This window comes from Natrix helvetica (assembly GCF_964273705.1).
Source record: "Natrix helvetica genome assembly, chromosome: 1".
NCBI classification, from domain to species: domain Eukaryota; kingdom Metazoa; phylum Chordata; class Lepidosauria; order Squamata; family Natricidae; genus Natrix; species Natrix helvetica.
In genome coordinates this window covers 197,668,609-197,691,270 of record NC_138548.1, presented here as the reverse complement: position 1 = coordinate 197,691,270, position 22,662 = coordinate 197,668,609, and the positions used below count along the sequence as shown (strand labels likewise).

The 22,662-nt window shown below is 40.1% G+C and overlaps 1 protein-coding gene across 1 annotated transcript; it reads right to left on the bottom strand.

Annotated features, from left to right (window-relative positions):
- Positions 1-9,327: 9,327 nt before the first annotated feature.
- Positions 9,328-22,278, bottom strand: TKTL1 (transketolase like 1). Its single transcript, XM_081969019.1, has 14 exons — positions 22,084-22,278; positions 21,403-21,520; positions 21,082-21,195; positions 20,437-20,534; positions 20,032-20,223; positions 19,823-19,950; positions 19,547-19,740; positions 18,352-18,516; positions 18,109-18,265; positions 16,644-16,774; positions 15,764-15,847; positions 13,890-13,986; positions 13,656-13,775; positions 9,328-10,316 (listed from the first exon to the last, which is right to left on the bottom strand). The coding sequence occupies exons 1-14, from the start codon at positions 22,191-22,193 to the stop codon at positions 10,144-10,146; spliced, it is 1,881 nt and encodes a 626-aa protein (XP_081825145.1). The 5' UTR covers positions 22,194-22,278; the 3' UTR covers positions 9,328-10,143.
- Positions 22,279-22,662: the final 384 nt, after the last annotated feature.

Below are 22,662 nucleotides of genomic sequence, written 5' to 3'. Positions count from 1 at the left end.
AAATCGAATGATAAATGAAAATGTGGTAGGAGATTGGAAATAATGAATACAATTTAGATAGAATGAAGGATAAAACTATCCAGTGGTCAGCATGAACAATTCCCTTTAATTTCAAGCATATGATCCCTTTACAGTCCAAACCAGATTTATAGTGTTTATAGTTCTAGTCAACTTTAGAGCTAATTACCAGTTTTCCATATAAGAGTAATTCACTTATTATATAGCCCAAGGACGGCAACTTGCAGTCCAGAGGTGAGAACTATTATTGCCATGATTTGTGAACACCAAGAAAGCAGTAGTTGGGGGGAAATCCATAACATAAGTCCAAAAATAGTCCTATTTAGTCCTTCATTCATTCTTATCTACCGTATGACGCAAGTCTCCCATTTTGAAGTACTTAAGCCATTTCAATAAATGATAAGTGGAATCCTTGGCTACGAGTCTCAATTAAGTCCTATAAAACATTTCATGTATTCATAATCATGTTTATACTTATATGTTATCTAATTCATGCTTGACAAAATAAATAAAATAAAAAACATGAATATGTATCTGAATAAACTAAATGTGTCTAGCAAAAAGGTAGAAGTCCTGACTTACTACATACCAAGCACATCAAAATAGAGAAATGGCCAGCATGACTTAAGAGACTTTTAAAAAGATACAAGTAACAAAGGAACCTATTTGTGCCTGGCCAAAAAAAATATCATTCAAATTCCACACATGTAGCCAGGCAGTCATTACTCTGGGAAGCACAGCATTTAATATAATCATATTTGAGAACAAGGCATCAAATGTCATATCAATAAGTTATACAATTTCTAAATCTATTATATATAGTTGGTCCTTGCTTAATTAGGGTAATTGGGATCTGTGACCATATTACTTAGTAATGGCAATCCCGACAGTCCCTGCTGCCATTAAGTAAGGATCTTGGATCATTAAATGAAGACTACCTTGCAACTGAGTACTGGCTTCCCATAAGCAGAGTCAATGGGAAAGCCAGCAGGAAATTGCAAATCCCAGGTAGTTCACAAGCCAGCCCGTGGACTGGTAAGTAGCTCCCGCACAGATGTACAGATGGTAGGTAAGGCATGACAGAGGTGGCTGTTGCTGGGTCAAGGAGGGTGGCTGGGGAGGTATAGCATGATAGCAGCTGGACTGGGGCTATCTACTGCTGGGTGAGAGACTTACCATAGTGACTTATGACTTTCCCTGCCAGCTTCACCACTGACTTTGCTTGTAAGAAGCCACTGAGAAAGGTTGCAAATGATGATCATGTGATTGCAAGTCACTGGAACAGTTGTGGGAGCCAATTGCTGAGCACCGAGATCACAATTGCATGACCAAGAGGGTGCTGGGATGTCTGGAACTCCAAGGACTGGTTGTAAGAACCATTTGTTCAGAACCATCATAATCTCGAACAGTCACCGAACAAATGATTATTAATCAAGGACTATCTGTAAGAAGTTTTTACAGGATTTTCCTACTGCGGTACCTAGAAGCTGTGAAGATCTAGATGTAGCACACCAGGCTTCAAAAGGTGAGACTGGCCCCAGCCTTGATGTCCTTCCCACTTCTAGAAGTCCCTTAAAACTTGGCTATCTCAATAGGCTTGGGAGTCTTCTAAGAATACAGATTTAATGAGGTGGCTATATCATGTAAAGCCCTCCCTATCCCTTCCCTTTTATAATAAAGTTTTAATTGTAGTGTGTTTTTATAATTATTGTCTTTAATGATTTTATTGCATGCAGCCAAGTGTTGAGTTTTTGTGAGATAGGTGGCCTATATGATAAACAAATGAAATATTTTTTTCAAAATAATAATAATAATACAGCAATAGCTGCTAGGCCAAGTTGTGCTCATGGCTATACCTACATCTGAGATAAATACAACATGAACTTTAACTTATGCTAGCACTATCTGTTCCTCCAGGATTGTTTCAAATGTTAAGAATTAATGGCAAAAAGGAGCCAGATTAAATGACAGACAAATTTGCTCTTAAATGATATGCAATGCAAGTTAAAATGTATCCTTCACTGCTTCTATCCCTGAAGGACTTCTGGAAAAATAAGCTATTGCATATTCATTGAGAATGTTTCCCTGAGCACTCCTATTCTGTGGAGCATCCTAAGACACTGCAATTAGACAACAACACTAATCATTTGAACTTGCAGGGATGTCGATTATTTAAAAGTTTTATAAACTATATCTTAGAAACCTGATTTTTGGAGCTCACTGGGATCTAATTAGTGCAGCTTCGATTTCAATAAAGCACTGAGAATCAAAGAATCATGAAATAAAGAAACAATTAAAGACATGGGACTAGCATTCATATTCTGTCTGTATATATGGAAAATATGCAAACTTTGAATGTATGTATTTGAGCAGAATGAACCTACAGATACCACTGTCAGCAAATCAACTCATCTAGATGTAGATCTTTTTGGTACACAATTTTAAGTTCAGTATGTTGTTTCAGCTGACTACTCACAAATTCTTAATTGCCTAAGTCAAATATTCCATGAATGTTATTTTGGACTGAAGACTTTTATTTTTATATTAGCAAAATATTTTGATCACACTCACTCAAGCTAACTTCTTTCACAAGGCTGCTGCAAGGGTTAAAGGAAGAGAAAACATACTTCCTGAAAGAGAAATGTCATGTTCACAGACTTACTTTCTCTAATCTGTACATGTTTCTTTACTGGTCTCATAATATTAATGCTTTATTGCTTCTTTTCTGATTTCAGTTTTTTTTCACAGTATATAAACATATACAACATATAGAGATTGAAATATATATTCATTTTCCTCTTAAGTAAAAGAGCACTCTGTGTTTGTTTTATTATTTTTAGTCTTATTGTAATCATTTTATTTTTTAAAAAATGAATGTTCATTATCTATTAACAGATAATTACTAAGGTTGTGAAATTACATAGGCCTCAACTTAAAACCATTCAGTTAGTGACTGCTCAAAGTTACAACAGCAATGAACAAAGTGACTTACAACCAGTTTTCACACTTATGACCACTGCAGCATCCCCATGGTCACATGATCAAAATCCACACATTTGGCAATTTATGATAGTTGATAGTCCTGGTGTCATGTGATCACCATTTGTAACCTTTCCAGCTGGCTTCTGACAAGCAAAGTCAATGGGGAAAGTCAGATTCCCTTAATGGCAGTGATTCATTTAACAATTGTGGCAAAAAGGTCGTAAAATGGGGCAAGACCTATTTACCATCTTAAGCAACATAAATTTTTGGCTTAATTGTGGTTGTAGGACTACACTACCTGTATTATAGAAAATATTTCAATGCTTTGATAAATCAAAAAACACTTCACTTAAAATGCTCAATCCTAAATTGAGTTTTTGTTTGTATTTAACAGAATAACAGAGTTGGAAAGGACCTAGGAGATCTTCAAGTACAACCCCTCTGCTCAAGCAGAAAATCCTATACCATTTCAGAAAATAGTTGTCCAATCTCTTAAAAACCTCTGTTGACAACTTTTGGAGGTAAGTTGTTCCACTGATTAATTGTTCTGCAGGAAATTCCTCCTCAGTTCTAGGTTGGTTCTCTCCTTGATTAGTTTCCATCCATTGCTTCTTGTCCTGCTTTCAGGTGCTTTGGAGAATAGATTGACCCCCTCTTCATGGTGGCAGCCCCTCAAATATTAAAACACTGCTATCATGTCACTCCTAGTCCTTCTTTTAATTAAACTAGACCTACTCAATTCCTGAAACCATTCTTCATGTTTTAGCCTCCAGTCCCCTAATCTTCTTTGTTGCTTTTCTCTGCACTCTTTCTAGACTCTCAACATCTTTTTTATATCATGGCAACCATAATTGGATGCAATATTCCAAGTATGGTCTTACCAAGGTATTATAAAGCTGTTCTGATACTTCACATGATCTTGATTCTATCCTCCTGTTAATGCAGGCAAGGATTGCATTGGCATTTTTGACTGCTGCTGCACACTGCCGATTCATATTTAAGTGATTGTCCACTAGGATTTCAAGATACCTCTTGCAGTTATTGCTAGAGCCAAGTTTCATCTAATCTGCACCTGTACATTTGGATTTTCTTGCCGAAGTGTAAAACATTACTTTTCTCACCATTGGATTTCATTTCATTACATAGTGTTCAAGTCTGTTAAGATTCATCTGGATCTTAAGCCTATCTTTTGAAGTATTGGCTATTCCTGCCAACTTGATATTGTCTGCAAATTTTTTGAGTTCCCCTTCTATATACCCTTCTTGTCTAAATAATTGTTGAAGATATTGAAGAGTACTGGGCCTAAGACAGAGCTTTGGGTACCCCACTGCATACTTTCCTCCATGTAGATGCAGTTCCATTGAGGACTAAACGTTGAGTGCAGTTGGTCAGCCAGTTACAAATCCATCCGGCGGGGATGCTGTCCATCCCACATTTTTCTACCTTTTGTGTGTCCAGCTATAAAAGTATCTCCCTCACAAACTCAATTTCTGTCCTGATTGGATAATGTTTACTACCAGCCAGTGATGTATATAACATGTGAGGACAATAAAAGCTGAGGTATAACCAATAAGTTTGTTTAACATGCTCTGCACATGCAAAATCTGGACACCTGTAAGCAGCAAGTCAAATCAGACACAGTAAAGACAACAGAATCGTGTAAAAATTAATTATGACAAGGTCAAAAATAAACAGTCTGAATCCAGATTATTCCCCTACCACAACAAGTAGCAGGTATACACTGCTTCTCCAGTCCCCCAAACTCAAAGGTTCAGGTTGGCTGCACTGCAGCAAAAAAGGTGCAAGAATCTGAGCCTTGATTTCACTATACAGGTTGTCCTTGACCTACACTTACTCATTTAGTGACTGTTCAAAATTGCAATGGCACTGAAAACAGTGAGTTACAACCAGTCCTCACACTTATGACAGTAGTAGCACCCCCACAGTCATAGTATCCTCATGATCACATACTCAAAATTCAAGCGCTTGGCAACAGGCATGTATTTATGAACTCAAGAATTATGCGACTACCATTTGCAACCTTCTCAGCTGGCTTCCAACAAGCAAAGTCAATAGGGGAAACTGGATTTGCTTAATAACAATCTAATTATCTTAACTGCAGTGATTCACTTAACAACTGTAGCAAAAACTAATGAAATTGGGCATGACTCAGTTAAGAGCCACCTTGCATAGCAAAGGAAATTCTGGTCCCAATTCTGGTCATAAATTGAGATTATCTGTAAACACAGTTTGCCTGTGATAGATAGCAATTGCTGCAGTTCCTTGGGAACAACTGCATTAGCTTTTCCTAACAACAAAATCCACTTACCCAATCCTGCTTCTAGTTTTAGCATCTCCTGAAGCAGCCCAAGAAAGTGTCACAGAGAACAACTAGTTTGTTAAAAAAATTTCTGCCATTTTAGAAATGGGTGAGGAGCTCCTTATTAAAGGAGAGGAAGGCCAAAATCTTCTAGAATTCATGGCCTCCTGAAGAGCAACTGTGTTGCCAAATTGTTAGCTAAGGACTAGCCATAGGGAAATAAATTACAGTATTGCTTCGTTTTTAGAATGTCTAAAAAAGATTTCTGCTTTCAGAAGCAAATGGGTATCACTTCCTTTTCCAGTGAGTCTACCGGAAAAAGAAAAAAAATGTATTGTATCTGCAGACTAAGTGCAACACAGTGTTATGTAGGCAAAGGCCTAACATTTGGAGATGGTAGAACTACAGACTGTAGCAATGTCAGGATTCAAATGTCAGGAAATGGTCTCAGATGTGAAAATACTCCCAGTTCACAGCACTTCCTCCCAACCATAATTCCTAGCTAGAATGATGTCAACCTAAACTTTTCCCAAAAGCTAATTATGGACAGTGGGTGTGTGCACACACTTGGGGATGAAAATAATCTGAGCTAACATAGCCATGACCTACGTGTGCTATGTAGGGAAACCTACTGTAGTCAAGAACTGAGTATCTGAAGCAAACAGACCATAACAGTAGTAGAACAACTGGAACAGGGCAGTAACTGGCAAACTTGGTATCATAGCGTTTCATGGTAACAAATACAAAAAAATAGTTGAAGCCAGAATAGCCTGCCCTGGAGGCATTGCGTACCTTCTGCTTGAACCTTCCATATACCCATTTCACCAAAAACATGTGATAAGCCATAGTTGTTAAAATAATAAAGCCTTAGTAAGTTTGAACAATCAACAATGGTTGCACCATTGTATGATACTGAAGAATGCTGCCTCACATTCCCTACAATGTAACTAAGAGCAGCATTCACACAGTCCCAGGACGCTGCAGTGCAGATTCCTGCAATAAGGGGGGTTGGACTAGATGACTCCAGTTGGCAGGGATCTTTTTAGGTCATCTAGTCCAACCCCCCACTCCCCCAAGCAGAAGACCCTACATCATTTCTGACAGATGGCAGTCCAGTCTCTTCTTGAAAGTTTCCAGTGGCCGAGCTCCCAAGACTCCCCACTGTTATATAGTGGGCTTCCACATAGCAGAATTTGCTCGCTGGTTTTAAAAGGGGGTACAGCCGTCTTCATTTCACCGAAACAGAAGACTTTCTTGAAAGGGGTTTTCAAACAAAACTCTAAAACGTTGCAAATCCCAAGCTATAACCCAATGCACCGTAACTCCATCACAGAATTCTTCGTTCAAGCCAAGGTCCTTTCAAGTTGTACGGGATTATTTGGTTGGGTTTTTTTTTTTTTTTGGCTTTTGCAAGATTACGCGTGCCTGATTCAGTTTCCCCACCCCCACCCCCAGCCTAACGCCCTCCAGATACACGCTGGCAATTATGAGTAACGTGCGTGTTTGCTGCGGAAGGAGATTCCTGTCAATCCGAATGGACGGTCTTTCCCGCTCCCGCCGCCGCCCCGCCCCACCCCACCCAGCAGCAGCCACGCCAAAACTTCTCTTACCTTTCTTCGCCAATAGTAACAGCCCATTGAGCGGGAAGGGAATTTTCGAAAAACTATCCGGGCTCAATTCTTGTTTTTTCGGCACAAACAGAGCAACCGTCCACTCGGGAGTGTTTAAGCCACAGAACTTCCTTCTCCTCCAAAGTCTACGGGTCAAACGCGTTCGCGCCTTTGGAGTCAGGCGACTTAGCCCCACCAGCCGCCGCCAATAAAATATGCGGTTCACTTTCATCCGCCCCCGCCCCCTCCTCTTTATAAGCCCCGCTCCCCCTCCCCGCACGTTTGAAATTCCTCGCGCGCCTAAATGAGACACTGTGCTGTCCGTTATACATATAGAGCGGGAAACGAGACTTTGATTGGTTTACGACACTAGGGGCAGCTCTAACTGGACAGGATTTTTTTTTAACAGAAAGATGATCTGATAGGTTAAGAAATCATTACAAAGTCTGAAATCCCGCCCCTCCTGCTTTCTGTTTGGCTGAACCCCTAAAGGGGTCCCAGCTTTCAGTTATCAGTTGGAAAAATTGTTATCTCACCTCCTGCCTCGCGGTTATTTCCCGCTAACGGTTCGCGGATTAAGGCAAATGACTGACAGTTTCGCTATCCAATGAGACTCCATCTTTAACAGATAATCTTCTGTAACAGGTTTTAGTGAAACCGTATTTGCGCTTCTGTCCTGCAACATTTGAGCGAGGTGAGGGATGATGATAGCTCTCACTGGAGAGAAAAGCAGTCTCATTGAAGTAGACGGGTTAGAGTGTGTCGCGGGGGAGACATTTTAAAGTTTTCCAGATGCCGAAGATCTGTTTACTTTCTGTAAACTTGGCTGGGATCAAAGCACAAACCTGGAGTTTTAATTGAAATTTCCAGTTTTTGCCCTTGTATGCCTTTTCGTGTAATTAAACCAATGTTCTTTTTCATACAAATCCCTCTAAACTTAAAAACACCACCAAAAAACATGTACTGTACAAATGATTATGAACTATTACATGTTCCTAGTTTTTGAAAAGGTGCTATCTTGTGAAACAAGTTAGCAAACTTGATCTTTTCCTTGTTCACAAAATTAAACATACCTTTACTTTAGTTTTCATAAATTGGATAGTTCCAAAGAAAGGAAATATTAATTGCCCACTCGCAAATATAAAGAATTTAGAATTGGCTTAATGGCTAAGACGCTGAGCTTGTCGATTAGAAAGGTTGACGGTTTGAATCCCTAGCGCCACATAACTGAGCTCCCATTACTTGTCCTAATTTCTGCCAACCTAGCAGTTCGAAAGCACATAAAAATGCAAATGGAAAAATTGGAACCACTTTTGGTGGGAAGGTAACAGCGTTCCGTGTGCCTTTGGCATTTAGTCATGCTGGCTACATGACCATGAAGACGTCTTTCGACAGTGCTAGTTTTTTGGCTTTGAACGGAGATGAGCACCGCCCCCTAGAGTCGGGAACGACTACCATATATGTGCAAGGGAAACCTTTACCTTTACTTAAATTAGTTTTCACAAATAGGATAGTTAGGGAGAAAGGAAATAATATTAACTGCTCACTCACAAATATAAAGAATTTAGAATACATAACAGCAAGTGTATGTTTTGAGTGTGTACTCACAACAGAATAATTGTTCTCTACTAGCCTTATTGCTTGACTTTGCACAGTGTAAGCTAATGGATGAATTAGCACAACATACAAAACCACAAACCAGCATTTTATCCTCACAGATTTGCATCAAGTCAGAAGTATTAAATATATAGTACTCTGCATCACAAAGGTCTCCAGAAATTTAACATCTTTAACATCATCATAACCTTTAATTGTGATAGCATCAATATTATACATATACTATACAAAATTAAAAAGGGCCTACAAAGCCAGGTTTATGATATATGCATTTATTATTCATAATATAATAATCAGACATGGCTCCGTTTGTATAATTATAGTTGATGTATTTATCATGCAAAATTGGTTAATGGCTTCTGCCCTTTGAGATACACAGATTGTATCACAAATTGTCTATACAACCACAATTTAGCTTCCCAAGCTATATGGTTAGCTTATGGTTCAGTTTGTGATGGCCCAGAACGTTTTGACCCAGAAAACTGAGTCATGTAAATACCATGAACTACTGTGCTTTGTATATTTCCCACTATGCATCATTCCTTCGAAAAGGCAAATGGAAACAATGTATATATTTGTTTTAGAACAAATTCTAAAGATTTTAGAAAGTTGCACTGCATATGAGGCTCCTATTAGGGAGAAGAGAAAAATAAAAAAGTAATAATTTTGCATGTAAAATCTTACTCAATCTTAAAGACTATTGCACACTATTTCACATATTTTACACATATTTTACACAAACACTTCACACCAGTATTTCCAATATGAATACACAAATCATCAACAAGAAAGAAATTGTTTATTGATTTGTTTGATGGCAGTAAAAGCACATGTAATACAGAAAGGTTATCTTGGTCACATTTAAGTCTCTTATTTGTTAAGCTTATATCCTCCTTTCCTTCAGGAACTCACAGCAGCATATAAGCAGCTTCCTGTTTCCATTTTCCCAACAACTTGTGAGGTAGGTTGGGTTGAGAGAGTAAGAATGGACTCTGAGCTGCGTCTTCATCTCCTTGGAACCACTCCATACTTAATAATTACATCAGACATCTTAAGACAGTATCATTAGTAATATATATTTGAAGAATGTAGATGATCACATTCCCATAAGAGGTACTTGCATTTTTGTTAAATTAAAAACTAATTATGCATTAACTCTTTCAGACAGGAAATAGCCCATGAAAAATCTACCCAACTCAATTTTGGAATGCCAGGCCAAAGAAGAAAAAGTCAAGTAGGATAGGAATCAAGCACAGGAAAAGGTAACCATAAACTCCAATAAGATGAGCATTACTCGTCTATAGTTAGATCCAATTAATGTGCAATTAGATAAAAATTAGAAGGAATGACATACTGATAGGATGAGAACTGTGTTACAAAACAATTTAAGCTTATTTGCACTCAAAATCTTGTCCAAAACCCAGGAAATTAATATTAATTGCAATTGTTAAAAAATTAAAAGTTACACAATGCATGTTTTGGAATCATAAGGGGTTACTTTTGGTTGACTACCTAGAGAACCAAACAGTTGTCACCCTGCTCTTTAGAATCCATTTTCATAATTTCATAACCTTTCTTTCCTTCATCCCTGTTAAATCAATTGGCAAAGGTGCTCTTCACAGCTGTTATTATGTGTTTTGCACTGATCCCAAAGAGATCTAAGAGCTCAGCAGGTTTTCCACTCCGAGGCACACCTGACACAGCTAGACTCTGGACTAAAATACCTGGTTCTCCAGAGACAGCTGCAGCCACAGCTTCACCAATACCACCTATAGGGAGAAGGAAAAAGGGATGGACATAAGTGGAGATTTTCACTCAGAGCATGTTTGGTGCAATCTGCTCCCTTTAATAGCTTCATATGAAAGTTTGAGTTACAAAGTACATGTACTTTCTATGTAATTCCAAGTTACAAAGTTACATATGCACTTCCCTTTATCAATTAAACTCATCAAGAAATAGGTTTGCATATTTTAGCAGCAGTTAAACATCTACCTTTTGTCTTTCTCATTCAGAGAAATTCAGAGAAACAGGGTCATCAAGAAATATTAAAACTTAGGGAGTTTGTAAAGATGTGCTTATTTTCTTGTTTGGTGCTGACAGTTCAAAGAAAAGCATCTATTTTTCTTTCCACTGTATAGAAGCTCTTTTACCCATGCATCGCCTTGGTTTCTGACTATCAACAAATAAAAGCATACAAATACAGTACACTAGCTTCTTTTATAGAGTAGTTGAGATTCTGCTTCTTTCTATAGGAGAAAACTACAAGCTTAAGCAGCATGAATGCCAATTAATCAAACCCAACAGGACTTAATAGGGTTCAGATAATTCATATGTTAAAGAGATCTATAGTTTCATATTAAATCACAAGAAGGAAAAATTACAGCCTTTCTAAAATCCAAAAGGCTCCAGTATAGTCTACAAGTATTATTTATCCAATATATACTACAGTGGTGGGTTTCTGCCGGATCGCACCGGATCGCGCGATCCGGTTGGAGAATGAACCCGGAAGTAATTTCCTGCCCCGCCCCCTTGGCATTTTTTGCATCGGGGCTGACTCCCCGCCGCCACAGCTGCGCTACCTCATGTTCCTTGTCTTCTGGCCGCGGCCCCACTCCGTGGAAAACATAGGCGCAATTACAGCTCGGAGCAGGAGCAAAGCCCCTTTCCCAACTGGCCCTTCCTCCCTCGGAAGGCTTCGGAGGGAAGCTTCTGAAGAAGCCCGGGCGAGTGACAAGTTCCCGCTGTTACGAAGTCTCGGAGGCTGTAATTTTCTGAGCTGTGCGCGCGCGCCTGTTTTCCAAGGCGTGGAGCAGCAGCGAAGCTCTGCGCGGCGAGCGATGATTCCGGAGGCCGTCAACGGTCCCCCCTCGCGTTCCTCGTCTTCCCGGATGGCATCTGGAGTCATTGCCGGCCACGCAGAATCTCGCCGCTGCTCCACGCCGTGGAAAACAGGCGCGCGTGCACAGCTCAGAAAATTAAAGCCTCCGAGACTTCGTAACGGTGGGAACTTGTTGTCACTCACCCGGGCTTCTGCAGAAGCTCCCTCCGAAGCCCTCCAAGCGAGGAAAGGCCAGTTGGAAAAGGGGCTTTGCTCCTGCTCCGGGCTGTAAGCTTCCCTCCGAAGTCTTGGGATGTTCTGAGGAGCCCCCCAAGGAAAAACGCCGCTGCCAGGTAGTTAAAAGTACCTCTCTGATTCTGTCAGACTCTGTCAGTCTCTCTCTGATTCCCTCTCTCACTCCCTCTCTCTGTTCCTCTCTCTGTCTGTCTGTCTCACTCACACACAGACACACACTGTGGTCACCTTGTTGAGTGTTCCAATCACATTTGAAACACTCAACAACTGGCCTGCATTTATGGTATTTTGCAGCATTCTGCAGTCATAGGACCAAAATATATGCTTTTAATCATATATTTTGGTCCTATGACTGCAGAATGCTGCAAAATACCATAAATGCAGGCCAGTTGTTGAGTGTTTCAAATGTGATTGGAACACTCAACAAGGTGACCACAGTGTGTGTGTGTGTGTGTGAGTGAGACAGACAGACAGAGAGAGGAACAGAGAGAGGGAGTGAGGGAGGGAATCAGAGAGAGACTGACAGACACACACACACACACACAGACAGAGAGGGGGAGGGAGGGAGAGAAAGATAGACAGACAGAGAGAGACACGCACAGAGTGAGTGATTAAGTGAATGAGTGAGAGACAGACACACCCACATACACAGAGTGACAGAGAGAGAGGAAGGGAGGGGAGAGAGACAGAGGGAGAGATAGAGACAGACAGACAGACACACACACACACAGAGTGACAGAGATGGGGGAAGGAGGAGAGAGAGAGACAGAGATACAGAGAGAGAGACAGACAGATAGACACCCAGAGAAAATGACAGAGGGAGACAGAGAGGGAGGGAGGGAGAGAGAGACAAAGAGCCAGAGAGAGAGAGAGAAAGAAAAAGAAAAAAAGAAAGAAAGTGGGAGAGAGAGATGAAAGAAAGAAAAAGAACTTATGACCACAATTGAGCCCAAAATTTTGGTTGTTAAGCAAGAGCATCGTTAAGTGAGTTTCACCACATTTTCCAAGTTAGCCATGCCCACCTGGTCACATGACTGCCAAGCCATTCCCACCAGGTCACATGGCCGGCAAGCCACTCCCACAAAGGAGGCCACACCCACAGAGTAGGTTCCCCAAAAATTTGAAACCCACCACTGATATACTACCATCAGTCTAGGACAACTTACTGTGGCCGACTTGCCCCAACCATCTTGCCCCGGCTGACTTGCCACGAGACAATTCAAGGTGGGAGAACTCAAGAGAGCACAACTGAATTGCAGCAGGTCTTGTTTTACTTTAGGTTTGACCTTTCTCAAGTTAGTAGTCCTCAAGGCTGGGATGAGCTGCAATTCTACTTGTCCCTCTCTTGAGTTCTCCCATGTTGAATTGTCCTGCGGCAAGTTGTCCCATTCCGATTACTGTCTCACTTTTGACAGCTTCCTAATCAACCATTTGGTGGGAAGAAATAATGTGTGGTGAGCTCTTGTATTTAGTGACACTTTAGGCATATGAAAAATGGCTGATAAGCAGGCTGCTGAATTGATGTTTTGATTGTAGCCCTCTATTGTATATGATATAAGAGAAATATATATTGCTAAAGTTGAAAAGTGTGATATCACATTTATAAGAGCCTGTTGACCACCTATTTGGTGAGATGCAGGGAAACATATTGCACTGGGGACCTCAACATGAGGAAAAGGATATATGGCCCCTGACCCACCAACTAGCATCACAGATAGCCCACATATGTAAACAGGCTGCCACACTTGTTTTAACAGAAACTGAATGGCCATCAGGCAATCATTCATAGGCCATATTAGGTTGTCCTCCTAATGTATAAGTTTCTCTAGAAAGCACAGCAATAGGTGTTTTTAAACTATTGAGCAGCACATGAAAAAGTGATAGCATCAACATATAATCAATCTTGGCAATTGCAGAAGCAAAACTAGTTCATAAAAAAAGTTAATAATATAGGGGAACTGGGCAAGTGCATTTTTAGCCATATCCAATTTCTCCCAAGAATGTCTGAAAAAAATGTTTTTAGTAAACTACTTAACTTCTTTATAATGATCCTCAACTGTAATGATATGTCCCCCAGTGGCTCTGGCATTGGTAATGATGGTATCAGCATCCAAAGGTTTGATTGTAAATGGATCAATTACCCGGATATAGATCCCTAGAAAAAAGAAAAATACTAATGAGAAGAATGAAAGAAAGAATTCTATTAAAATTGCTGATCAAGTCGACATACAATTGGATTTATAATCTCCAAAGCTCCAATGTCCGTTACCTTGTTTGGCTAGTTCATCAGCAGCTGAAAGGGCTTCATGAAGTGTGACACCTGCTCCAATAACAACTACTCTGTCAGCATCACTTATACGGACAACCTATAAAAAGTAATCAATAGATATAAGCATTTGTACAAGGTGCCTAGCCCACTAACATGCTAAACTAAAATCATACAGAATAAATGAAGCGGGATCTGAGGACTAGTGTATTTTAAGCAAGTATGAAGAAAATATCAGAACAGGCAGAACTTCACAGTTGACATGTATCTTCCCTTATGCACTTGCTTGGAAACACCATTACCAAGAATTATCCATATTATCAAAGGTTACTAAAGAGGACTGATGGTTCACAACTGATCCACTAAGTAGGTGGTTTGTCTATTTCTAGTGCAGAGATACAGCAATATTGAAACCCCTGAAAAGGACTATTATCCAATTCAAAAAGAAATTGTTTTCTTAAGATCAAATTCGAAACAATTATGAGAAAGTGCATTGTACATGGAGAACAACTTGCCCTAAGCCACCAAGATGATTTTAAAAATGTAGTAATAATGGAAAATATTGAAAAATCAACTTTTTTCACCCAAGACAACTGCCTTCCTTTAAACAGTTGCTAACTGGATTCAGTCTCTTTAATATTCCTTTGTTTGAACTAAATCTTAATCCAAATTCAGGGACTCCTCTCTACAGCTAGGAAAAGCAGGAACTCAACTCACTTATTTGTTGAAAGCCTATGTAGATGGTAGAATAAGTAAAAATTGTTATTGTCAGAATAGTATCAGTCTTCTGCCATCTAATGGTAGACTACAGTACTTGATGCAATAACTTCTATATTCTCTTTTGATTGGTCAGGCAGGCAGGCAAGGATGGTCTATATCAGCGATGGCGAAGCTTTTTTGGCTCGCGTGCCATAAGTGGGGGGAGTGCAGGGGGGGAGTGTGCGGGCGTGCCACACCCATAATGCAATGCGTAACACCCCCCCCAGTGCACATGCACGCACTACAGGCGTGACCCCATTTTTTGCCTGCTTTTTTTGCCCTCCCCAGGCTCCAGAGGCTTTATAGGAGCCTGGGGAGGGTGAAAACAGCCTCCCCCACCCCCCGGAAGCCTTCCGGAGGCTTGAGGGACCTTCAGGACGCTTCCCTGAAGCCTCTGGAGCAGTCAAAATGACCCTCCAAGCAAACCGGAAGTGACTTTCGGTTTGCTCGGAGAGTCGTTTTGAGCACTCCGAAGGCTTGAGGGACCTTCAGGACGTTTCCCTAAAGCCTCCGGAGCAGTCAAAACGAACCTCCGAGCAAACCGGAAGTCTGTTCCCGAACTTCCGGTTTGCCCGTAGGGCCGGTTTTTTGTGCTCCGGAGGCTTCAGGGAAGCTCATGAAGCCTCTGGAGGGCCTTTGGGGGGCGGGGGGCTCTTTTTGCCCTCCCCAGGCTCCTATAAATGCTCTGGAGCCTGGGGAGAGCGAAAAATGGCTTTAAAAAAGGGTGAACCTCACGTGCCCTGACAAATGGCTCCGCGTGCCACCTGTGGGTGAACCACGCGTGCCATAGCGCCATCACTGGTCTATATTAAAGGTTTAGCTTTAGAAATAGGATTGCTCTTCTGTGTATAATAATCTTTGATTATTTCATAGCATTTCTAAATAATTTAAGACTGTGTTCTGTATTTTATGTGAAGCCAAGCTACCTGCTTAGAAAAAAAAAATTTGGATGCCATAATTCTTACTCAGCATATTTTAGTTCATGGTAAAGGACACTATTCAAGGGAACACTAAATGTTTGCCTACCATTATAGACCAAATTGCCTAATACCAGAGTTCTTTCTTTGGATCTTTGAAAACTGAAATAGAACCAGAAAGCATGTGTTCAAATCCTTTACCTTGGCATGGCCAACCTCAAACTTTTCTTCCTGAGAATAAAGGATTGGAGTTTCTGGACGACTGGTACGAATGAAGCATATTCCCTAAGGAGCAATATGGAAGAATATGAATACTCAGAAGAAGAAACAGAGATCTTACCAAAATTAAACATTATAGAACTCAGAGTGATTTTAAATAATTGTATTAAAATGTTATCTTTAAAACACAGCAATATAAAACATGCTAGATTTATGCAAAATATCTTAACCACTTTTTAGGGCAATGTTATCCTAGAAGGATATATATTTCAAGTAAAGAATGAAAGATACCACACTGGAAATATACAGAATACCCCAAGGAACTATTCACAAAATATATATTTTTAATTATAATCTCAAATAAAAAATAAACTTGACAAAAACATTAGGATGCCAACCAGTAAGAAGGTACATTGATTTGGAAATGTTGCTACAGCCTTAATCAGCTTGTGAAATTCTGGCCATTTAAGAGATTCTGTAAAGTATGTTTCTAGAATGTATGTAGTTAATGCTTAACAAGGTTTTACAATTGTTATAAGTTTTGTTTTTTGATATATGGATGTATTTGTTGAATGTTTTAATATGTCTCTGCTATTACCTTGATATATTATTATGAATTTAACTTTTGTAAAATGCTTAGATCTGTTTTCAAATGGTGTAAAACAGCTTGAAATAAACAAATGAAATAGCCTGCAAGAAAATGAGGGCCAGGGTAAAAGAAAATGCTATAAGCAAGAAGCTTTATTGCAAATTCTGACTTCTTACTCCAGCACACCACAATTTACTTCCCTAATTTAATGGTAATACCTCAATCTTGATAGGCCAAGGCCCATACCTGAGATAATATCCTTTACCCACTTACCTTGGTGTTTGCTGCCAAAGAAACAGCATACTCAGTGGAGACTGCATCACTTGGATAAAATACAGTACAACCTGGAATAGTTCTGAACATGGCTAGATCTTCTAAAGCCATCTGAGAGGGCCCATCCTCTCCTAGGATGAAGAAGCAGTTGAATAAATTTCTTGCCATGTCACAGAAAAGAATGCATTCAAGCACTACCATGCATTTGAGAGGATGAATACCCCAGCCATATCTGCCAATATTAGGCCACTGAGATTTAGCATAAAATCATTGCTTAGTTTGGTCTTTTATGAAAACTATAAAAGGCCAATCACATCATTTACAAATCAAAATCTCTCTTTAAGGTAGAGCTATGTAGCTGAGTTCAGGCATTTGGTAGTCTGAGCAGATGAACAGCAAAGAGAATAAAGCAGAAATCCCAAAATACTCTGCAAGCACTCCATCTAAACAATTTATGCTTTCCCTATACATTATTAGACTATTAGCATTAAACCTTAAATATAATTAAATTGAATTATTACTAATAACCAGTTGTCACTTCTTGTGTACAGCTAGCATAAATATAAGAAGAGATTTTTCCTAGGATTAGCATGTTGTATGTGGACTACCAAAGCCAACATTATTTCACAATTTGGCATTCTGTCCAAGCAGCTGATTCCCAAATACGTATGTTCAAGATTATTGAAAGGAAGAAAAACCAAATGAACTGGGAAAAACTCAGGATTCCTTGCTGTATCATACTCTTGATATTCAGTTAATAACAATGTTCTGTTTTTAAATATCTTGATCAACTGCAGGCTATGCAAATAAGCAGAAAAGTGCCAGCTTGGTCAAGAAGACTATAAAGATTGACCATATTTTTCAGAGTATAAGACGCACCAAAGTATAAGATGCACTAAGATTTTGAAGAGGCAAATTTAAAAAAAAGTTTTTGCACTCTGCAGACCTCCCAAAATTGGCCCGTTTTTCACGAAAACGGCCCCCTTTTCGTCAAAAAAGAGAGGCATGCATAGCCTTTAGGAGGCTTGTAGAGTGCTCCTGGGGGCTAGGGGGGCAGAAATTAGCAAAAAAATAGCCCATTTTTTGCTCATTTTTGCCCTCCCCAGCCCCCACGAGCACCCTGGAAGCCTCCTAAAGGCTATGCATAGCCACTTTTGCAAAGGGGGCAGGGTTTCGGGAAGCAAAAAGTGCTGTATTCAGTGAATAAGATGCACCCAGATTTTCACTCTCTTTTTTGAGGGAAAAAGGTGCCTCTTATACTTCGAAAAATACGGTATGTTCAAATTCCCATTTAGTCAAGAAGCTTACTGGATGACTTTGGGTCATCCAGTATAGGATTGCTGTAATGATAAACAGGAAGGAGAACAATTTGTAATGATTCTCACTCCTCACACTGCTGGAGAACCAAGAAACTTTCAGTCTAATTAGAGTAATTAAAGGGGTTTAGATATCAGGTGGTACATACCTATAGAAACCCCACTGTGTGACCCACAAAGCTTAATGTTTGATTGGGAGATAGCAGCCATCCGGATATGGTCAAATGCTCGAGTGAAAAAGGCAGCAAAGGTGCTGGCAAATGCAATGGTGCGGTTCCTAGCAGCACAGCCCAGAGCGACACTCACCTAGAGCACATACACACACACAAAAATGTCATTGGAACGGATCATGCCACAAGATTCACCAATCAATTGCATGTTTTCAGACTCACCATGTTCTGCTCAGCAATGAAACACTCTATATAGCGTTCTGGATGGGCCTTTTTGAAAAGCTCAGCAAAAGTGGAGTTTTTAGTGTCACCATCCAAAACAACCACATGCTTGCTAGTCTTTCCCAGTTTTACCAGGGCTAAACCATAGGCTTTGCGGGTAGCCACCTAAAAAAAAAAATCTCATTGCAGGTCATTTAATTTACCACCAAGTCAAAAGTGCATTCTAATCACATTTGATAAATATTACATTTCTATAAACATCATTCTTCTTATATGCCTAGACACAAGTTGGGAAAAACTCCTTTTTTTAGCTAGGAAAAACTTCCAAGTCACTGCATGAAAAGCAGTGGAGGATTGATATTAGAATACAGGCATTTTTTATTAAATTCCTGTACTAGGAGATTAAAATTTGCATTAAAATTTATATAGTATTTCTAAATTGTCTAAATTGAGGTCAGAGTTGCATGCAGTCCTCAAACACTTTGTATATGCCGCTAGAATCTCCTGCACTGACCCTTTTAATCTTTACTTAAAGGCAGGAAATTATTGCAAACATGGAAAATAAAAAAGTACTTTTGTTTAAATAAAGCTCATTTTTATCCAGATCCCATCTATTTTATTCCAACTAATTTTGTGTGCATGCCCCTGGTTAAGTGTAGTTCTTATTCTAAAAATGAATGCAAATCCTGATCTAAGATATGCTATCATTTTCCAAATCAATATACGAATTTGCCTTTTAGTCTCATGCACAGGCTTATTGTCTTGCATAAAGCTTACTTAATTCACATACTATTGTGGGTCCTTTGCAGGGTTTCTCTATGGGTTAAGGGGAACTATCAAACTGGATATGAGGACAAAAGGAAAGAAACCTCAAAGGAGGTAGGTTAGGAAGATGGAATGTGACAAAAAAATAAAAGTCCATTTCAGCTCCATGTCCAAATTAACAATGAAGATGCATGTTATTCATATGCTAGAAATAAATAAGGTGAATAGAACATTCTCATAGGCTTTACTCCTTTAGTCCTTTCTTATGGGTGTAGGGAGAAAAAAAATTTAAATCTGAAATTTGTGAGTGCTCTGCATCAGATCCATGTTACACAGACCTTTTGAAAAAGATGCATGGCACAAAAAGGACAGAAAAAGAATAGTTAGAGTACTTGCAGATACTGAGAGGTAAATCTGCTTAGCCCAGTACCTTTTCTCCTATATTATAGGTAGGTAAAGAAGGCATTTTGATATCCATGGTATTGATTGGTGGCACATCTTGAGCAGGTGGCTGGATAGTACAAACATCTCTAGTCTGGATTTGACTCTGAATGGTAGAGATAACAGATTCCACTTTGTCTTTTGGAATGGGCTTTCCATGCCAATTGTCAGCATTCTCCACATCTAAAACAGAGAACATTAGTAAGTGACATTCAAGGACTCTTATTACCCTTTCCCATTCCCAAGATCAAGAAACTACTTTCACCTGGGATTCCCCGTCCTTTGAAAGTCTTGGCCACAATCATGGTGGGCTTCCCCTTCTGTTGACTTGCTTGCCATAAAGCCTGGCATAGTTCCTCCACATCATGACCATCCACAACACAGGTATTCCATCTAGCAGAAGAGGAAAAGGTTGGGGCAAAAGGCAGCAGGCTTCCTACCAGAATTAGGACAAAAACAGCCAGCAATGCTTACCCAAAGGCTTCACAGCGCTTATGATAAACATCTGTATCATGGCCCAGTGGTGCTGCTTCACTTTGTCCCAGCCGGTTCACATCAATAATGGCCACTAGATTATCCAATTGATAATGAGACCCAAATTGTAGGGCTTCCCATACTGATCCCTCAGAGGATTCACCATCACCCAGTAGGCAGTAAACTCGGTAACTAGAAGACAGCAAGACACAAGAGTCCCAACAAGTGTGTGTGTGTGTGTGCGCGCGCATGCATATGTAGAATAAGTTTCTTTCACCATACATTCTTTGCCATTCTCTGATCCAGTGGATTTTGCAATAGAGCAAACAAAAAAAAGAGGCAATAAACTTTTCTTGTGAAAGAAGCAACAGACTTCATTATGTAGATTTTTGCCAGATTTCTCACCTTGTTTTATCAAAGTATTTCCCTGTATAGGCCATTCCACAAGCAGCTCCCAGACCCTGTCCCAAGGAACCAGTGGCCACATCCACAAAAGGCAGTCTCTGTTAAACAAAAAGAAAGAGTTTTACAAATGGAATAAATACCAACACAATCTGTTGGGTATTTCATTGAAAACAGTCTTTATGAGATTAGTCCTTTGTCCTCTATCCTTTCTGTACAGAAACACAATTTGGATCTTTTCCAATATAAATATATAAATACACAGCTCATTTTAGCGCCTTTGTATTCCAACAAAATATATTTCAGTTTGTAATTCTATCATAAAATCACAGTTTTGTTATACATATGTTTAATATTAGTTTGCACAGTAGAACAAAGCCAATTTTATGGGCTAAGCTCGTGTATCAGTGATCCAGATGTCTTCATGAAAAAAGCAACAGTACTATTGTTACATCCTAAAAAGCTGATCTACAACTAATTTTTAAAGCTATTTACACCATCTAAGATCTATCTATTTATATGTATGTATGTATGTATGTATGTAGGTAGGTAGGTATGTATGTATTATTTTGACTGGATAGGTCAAGTTATTTCCCCCCCTGCCAAACTCCCCAAAATTCCCAGCACTATTCTTAGAAGAGTACTTACAGGTGTTGGGTGACCTTCCAGGTCAGAGTCTATTTTCCTCAAATTTAACAGCTCAGGCTCCTTGATAAAACCAGCTTCTGCCCATGCAGCATAGAGTATAGGCGCAGCATGGCCCTGTGAGGAGCAAACAAAGTAGCCATCACAACCATGAAATAGTAATCTCTCTAGTTTTTAAAAAGATTACTCTGGGATGTGGTGCTGCAGAAAGAACTGAGTCGAACTCTCAGCTAGGAAGAAATAAGCTGTGGCCTTACTTGGGCATTATAATCCCGTCCCATCCTCCAAAGACCACCTCCCTCATATTCCTCGCACTCCTCTCACCTTAGAGAGCACAAAGCGGTCATTGCTGGGGTGGCCTGGTTCATTTGGCCTGTAGCGCATTGTATGAAAGAACAACACAGACATGATCTCTGCGGCACTGCAACATGATGTTGGGTGTCTGCAAGGTCAAAAGCCAGAGAGACAAAAATTCAATAGGAGCTACCCACAGAGAGATACAAAATTACTATTAGAGTGAATTTACAATTCAGAGCATAATGTTCAATTAAAAGACACCCCTGTGTCTTCTGTGTTCACCAGAAGCAATAAAAAGTCTACACTGATAGGCCTCACAAGATCACCCATAGGCTGAGGAAGACTAGTTAATGAGAGTACAGTAGCTCATAAACGTCAAGTAAAGCTATCAACCGACCTAGAAAAGAGCTATTCAAATTAACGGATTTCTGCAAACTAATTAAGAGCATTTCTTGGCTTCATCATCTCAATTGATGGAAGCCGCTAGTTAGCCCTTCTGAGACTGGACCCCAATAAAACCTTCATTGCCCCCTCCCCGCAAGCGAACCTAGAGCGGATGGCAATATACTGTACCAGGAAACGTCCCCATTAGTACATTGAGATGTAAGAAACAAAAAAGAAAATACAATCCCCGGCGTAGGACAATGGTGGGAATATCACAAGCTCCCTCAGAAAAGAGAGTGCAATGCATCCCTTCTCTTCGATTACCCGGAATTCGAAGCGCAAGTTGCCCGAATAGAGTGAATCCGAAGGCGACTAGCAGTATCTCGTAGGTTTTGCAGGGTTTTCTCCTTCGGCTTAACGTAGCTGCTGGCCATGATGAAGGTCCTAATATCCAGATGCGCTAAGCACGCTTTGCTCTTTTTTTTTAATCCGGCTGGCCGGCGCTCCGCCTGCAAGAGGAAGTGAGCTCAGAGGCTGGGGAAATTGCCGAGGAATGGGGTTTGCGTCGGTCACCCCATGCGTAAAAGCAATTTCTACATTGCCAGGCCTGTGGGCGTGCTAGAACATCAGTTACAGTTGGGCAGTTTCTCTTCGCATGATACTCGCCAGTTTCTGCCCTCTGCTTTCTGGAGCCAGGCGGTGCTCTAAACCTCTGGAATCCAGCATTAATGTGTGTGTGTGAGCCGTGGCCTTGGGGGCTCTGAACCCTCGCTGAGGGCGGGGGGGGGGGAATGGACGAGGAATGAGTTAGGTGTCGTACAGCCCGAGAATCTTGTTCTTACGTCGCTACAACTTTAGAATGTGACTGAAGAAAGCAGCTTTTTCAGGGTGCTTGAGTGGGAT

Bases quoted from the DNA above. Each gene is read 5' to 3' on its own strand.
- TKTL1 (XM_081969019.1), bottom strand. From the start codon at position 22,193: ATGGCCAGCAGCTACGTTAAGCCGAAGGAGAAAACCCTGCAAAACCTA. The intron at 21,196-21,402 runs GTGAGAGGAGTG...TGCTCCTCACAG, and splicing joins ACCGCTTTGTGCTCTCTAAG to GGCCATGCTGCGCCTATACT. The intron at 20,535-21,081 runs GTAAGTACTCTT...TTTGTTTAACAG, and splicing joins TGGAAGGTCACCCAACACCT to AGACTGCCTTTTGTGGATGT.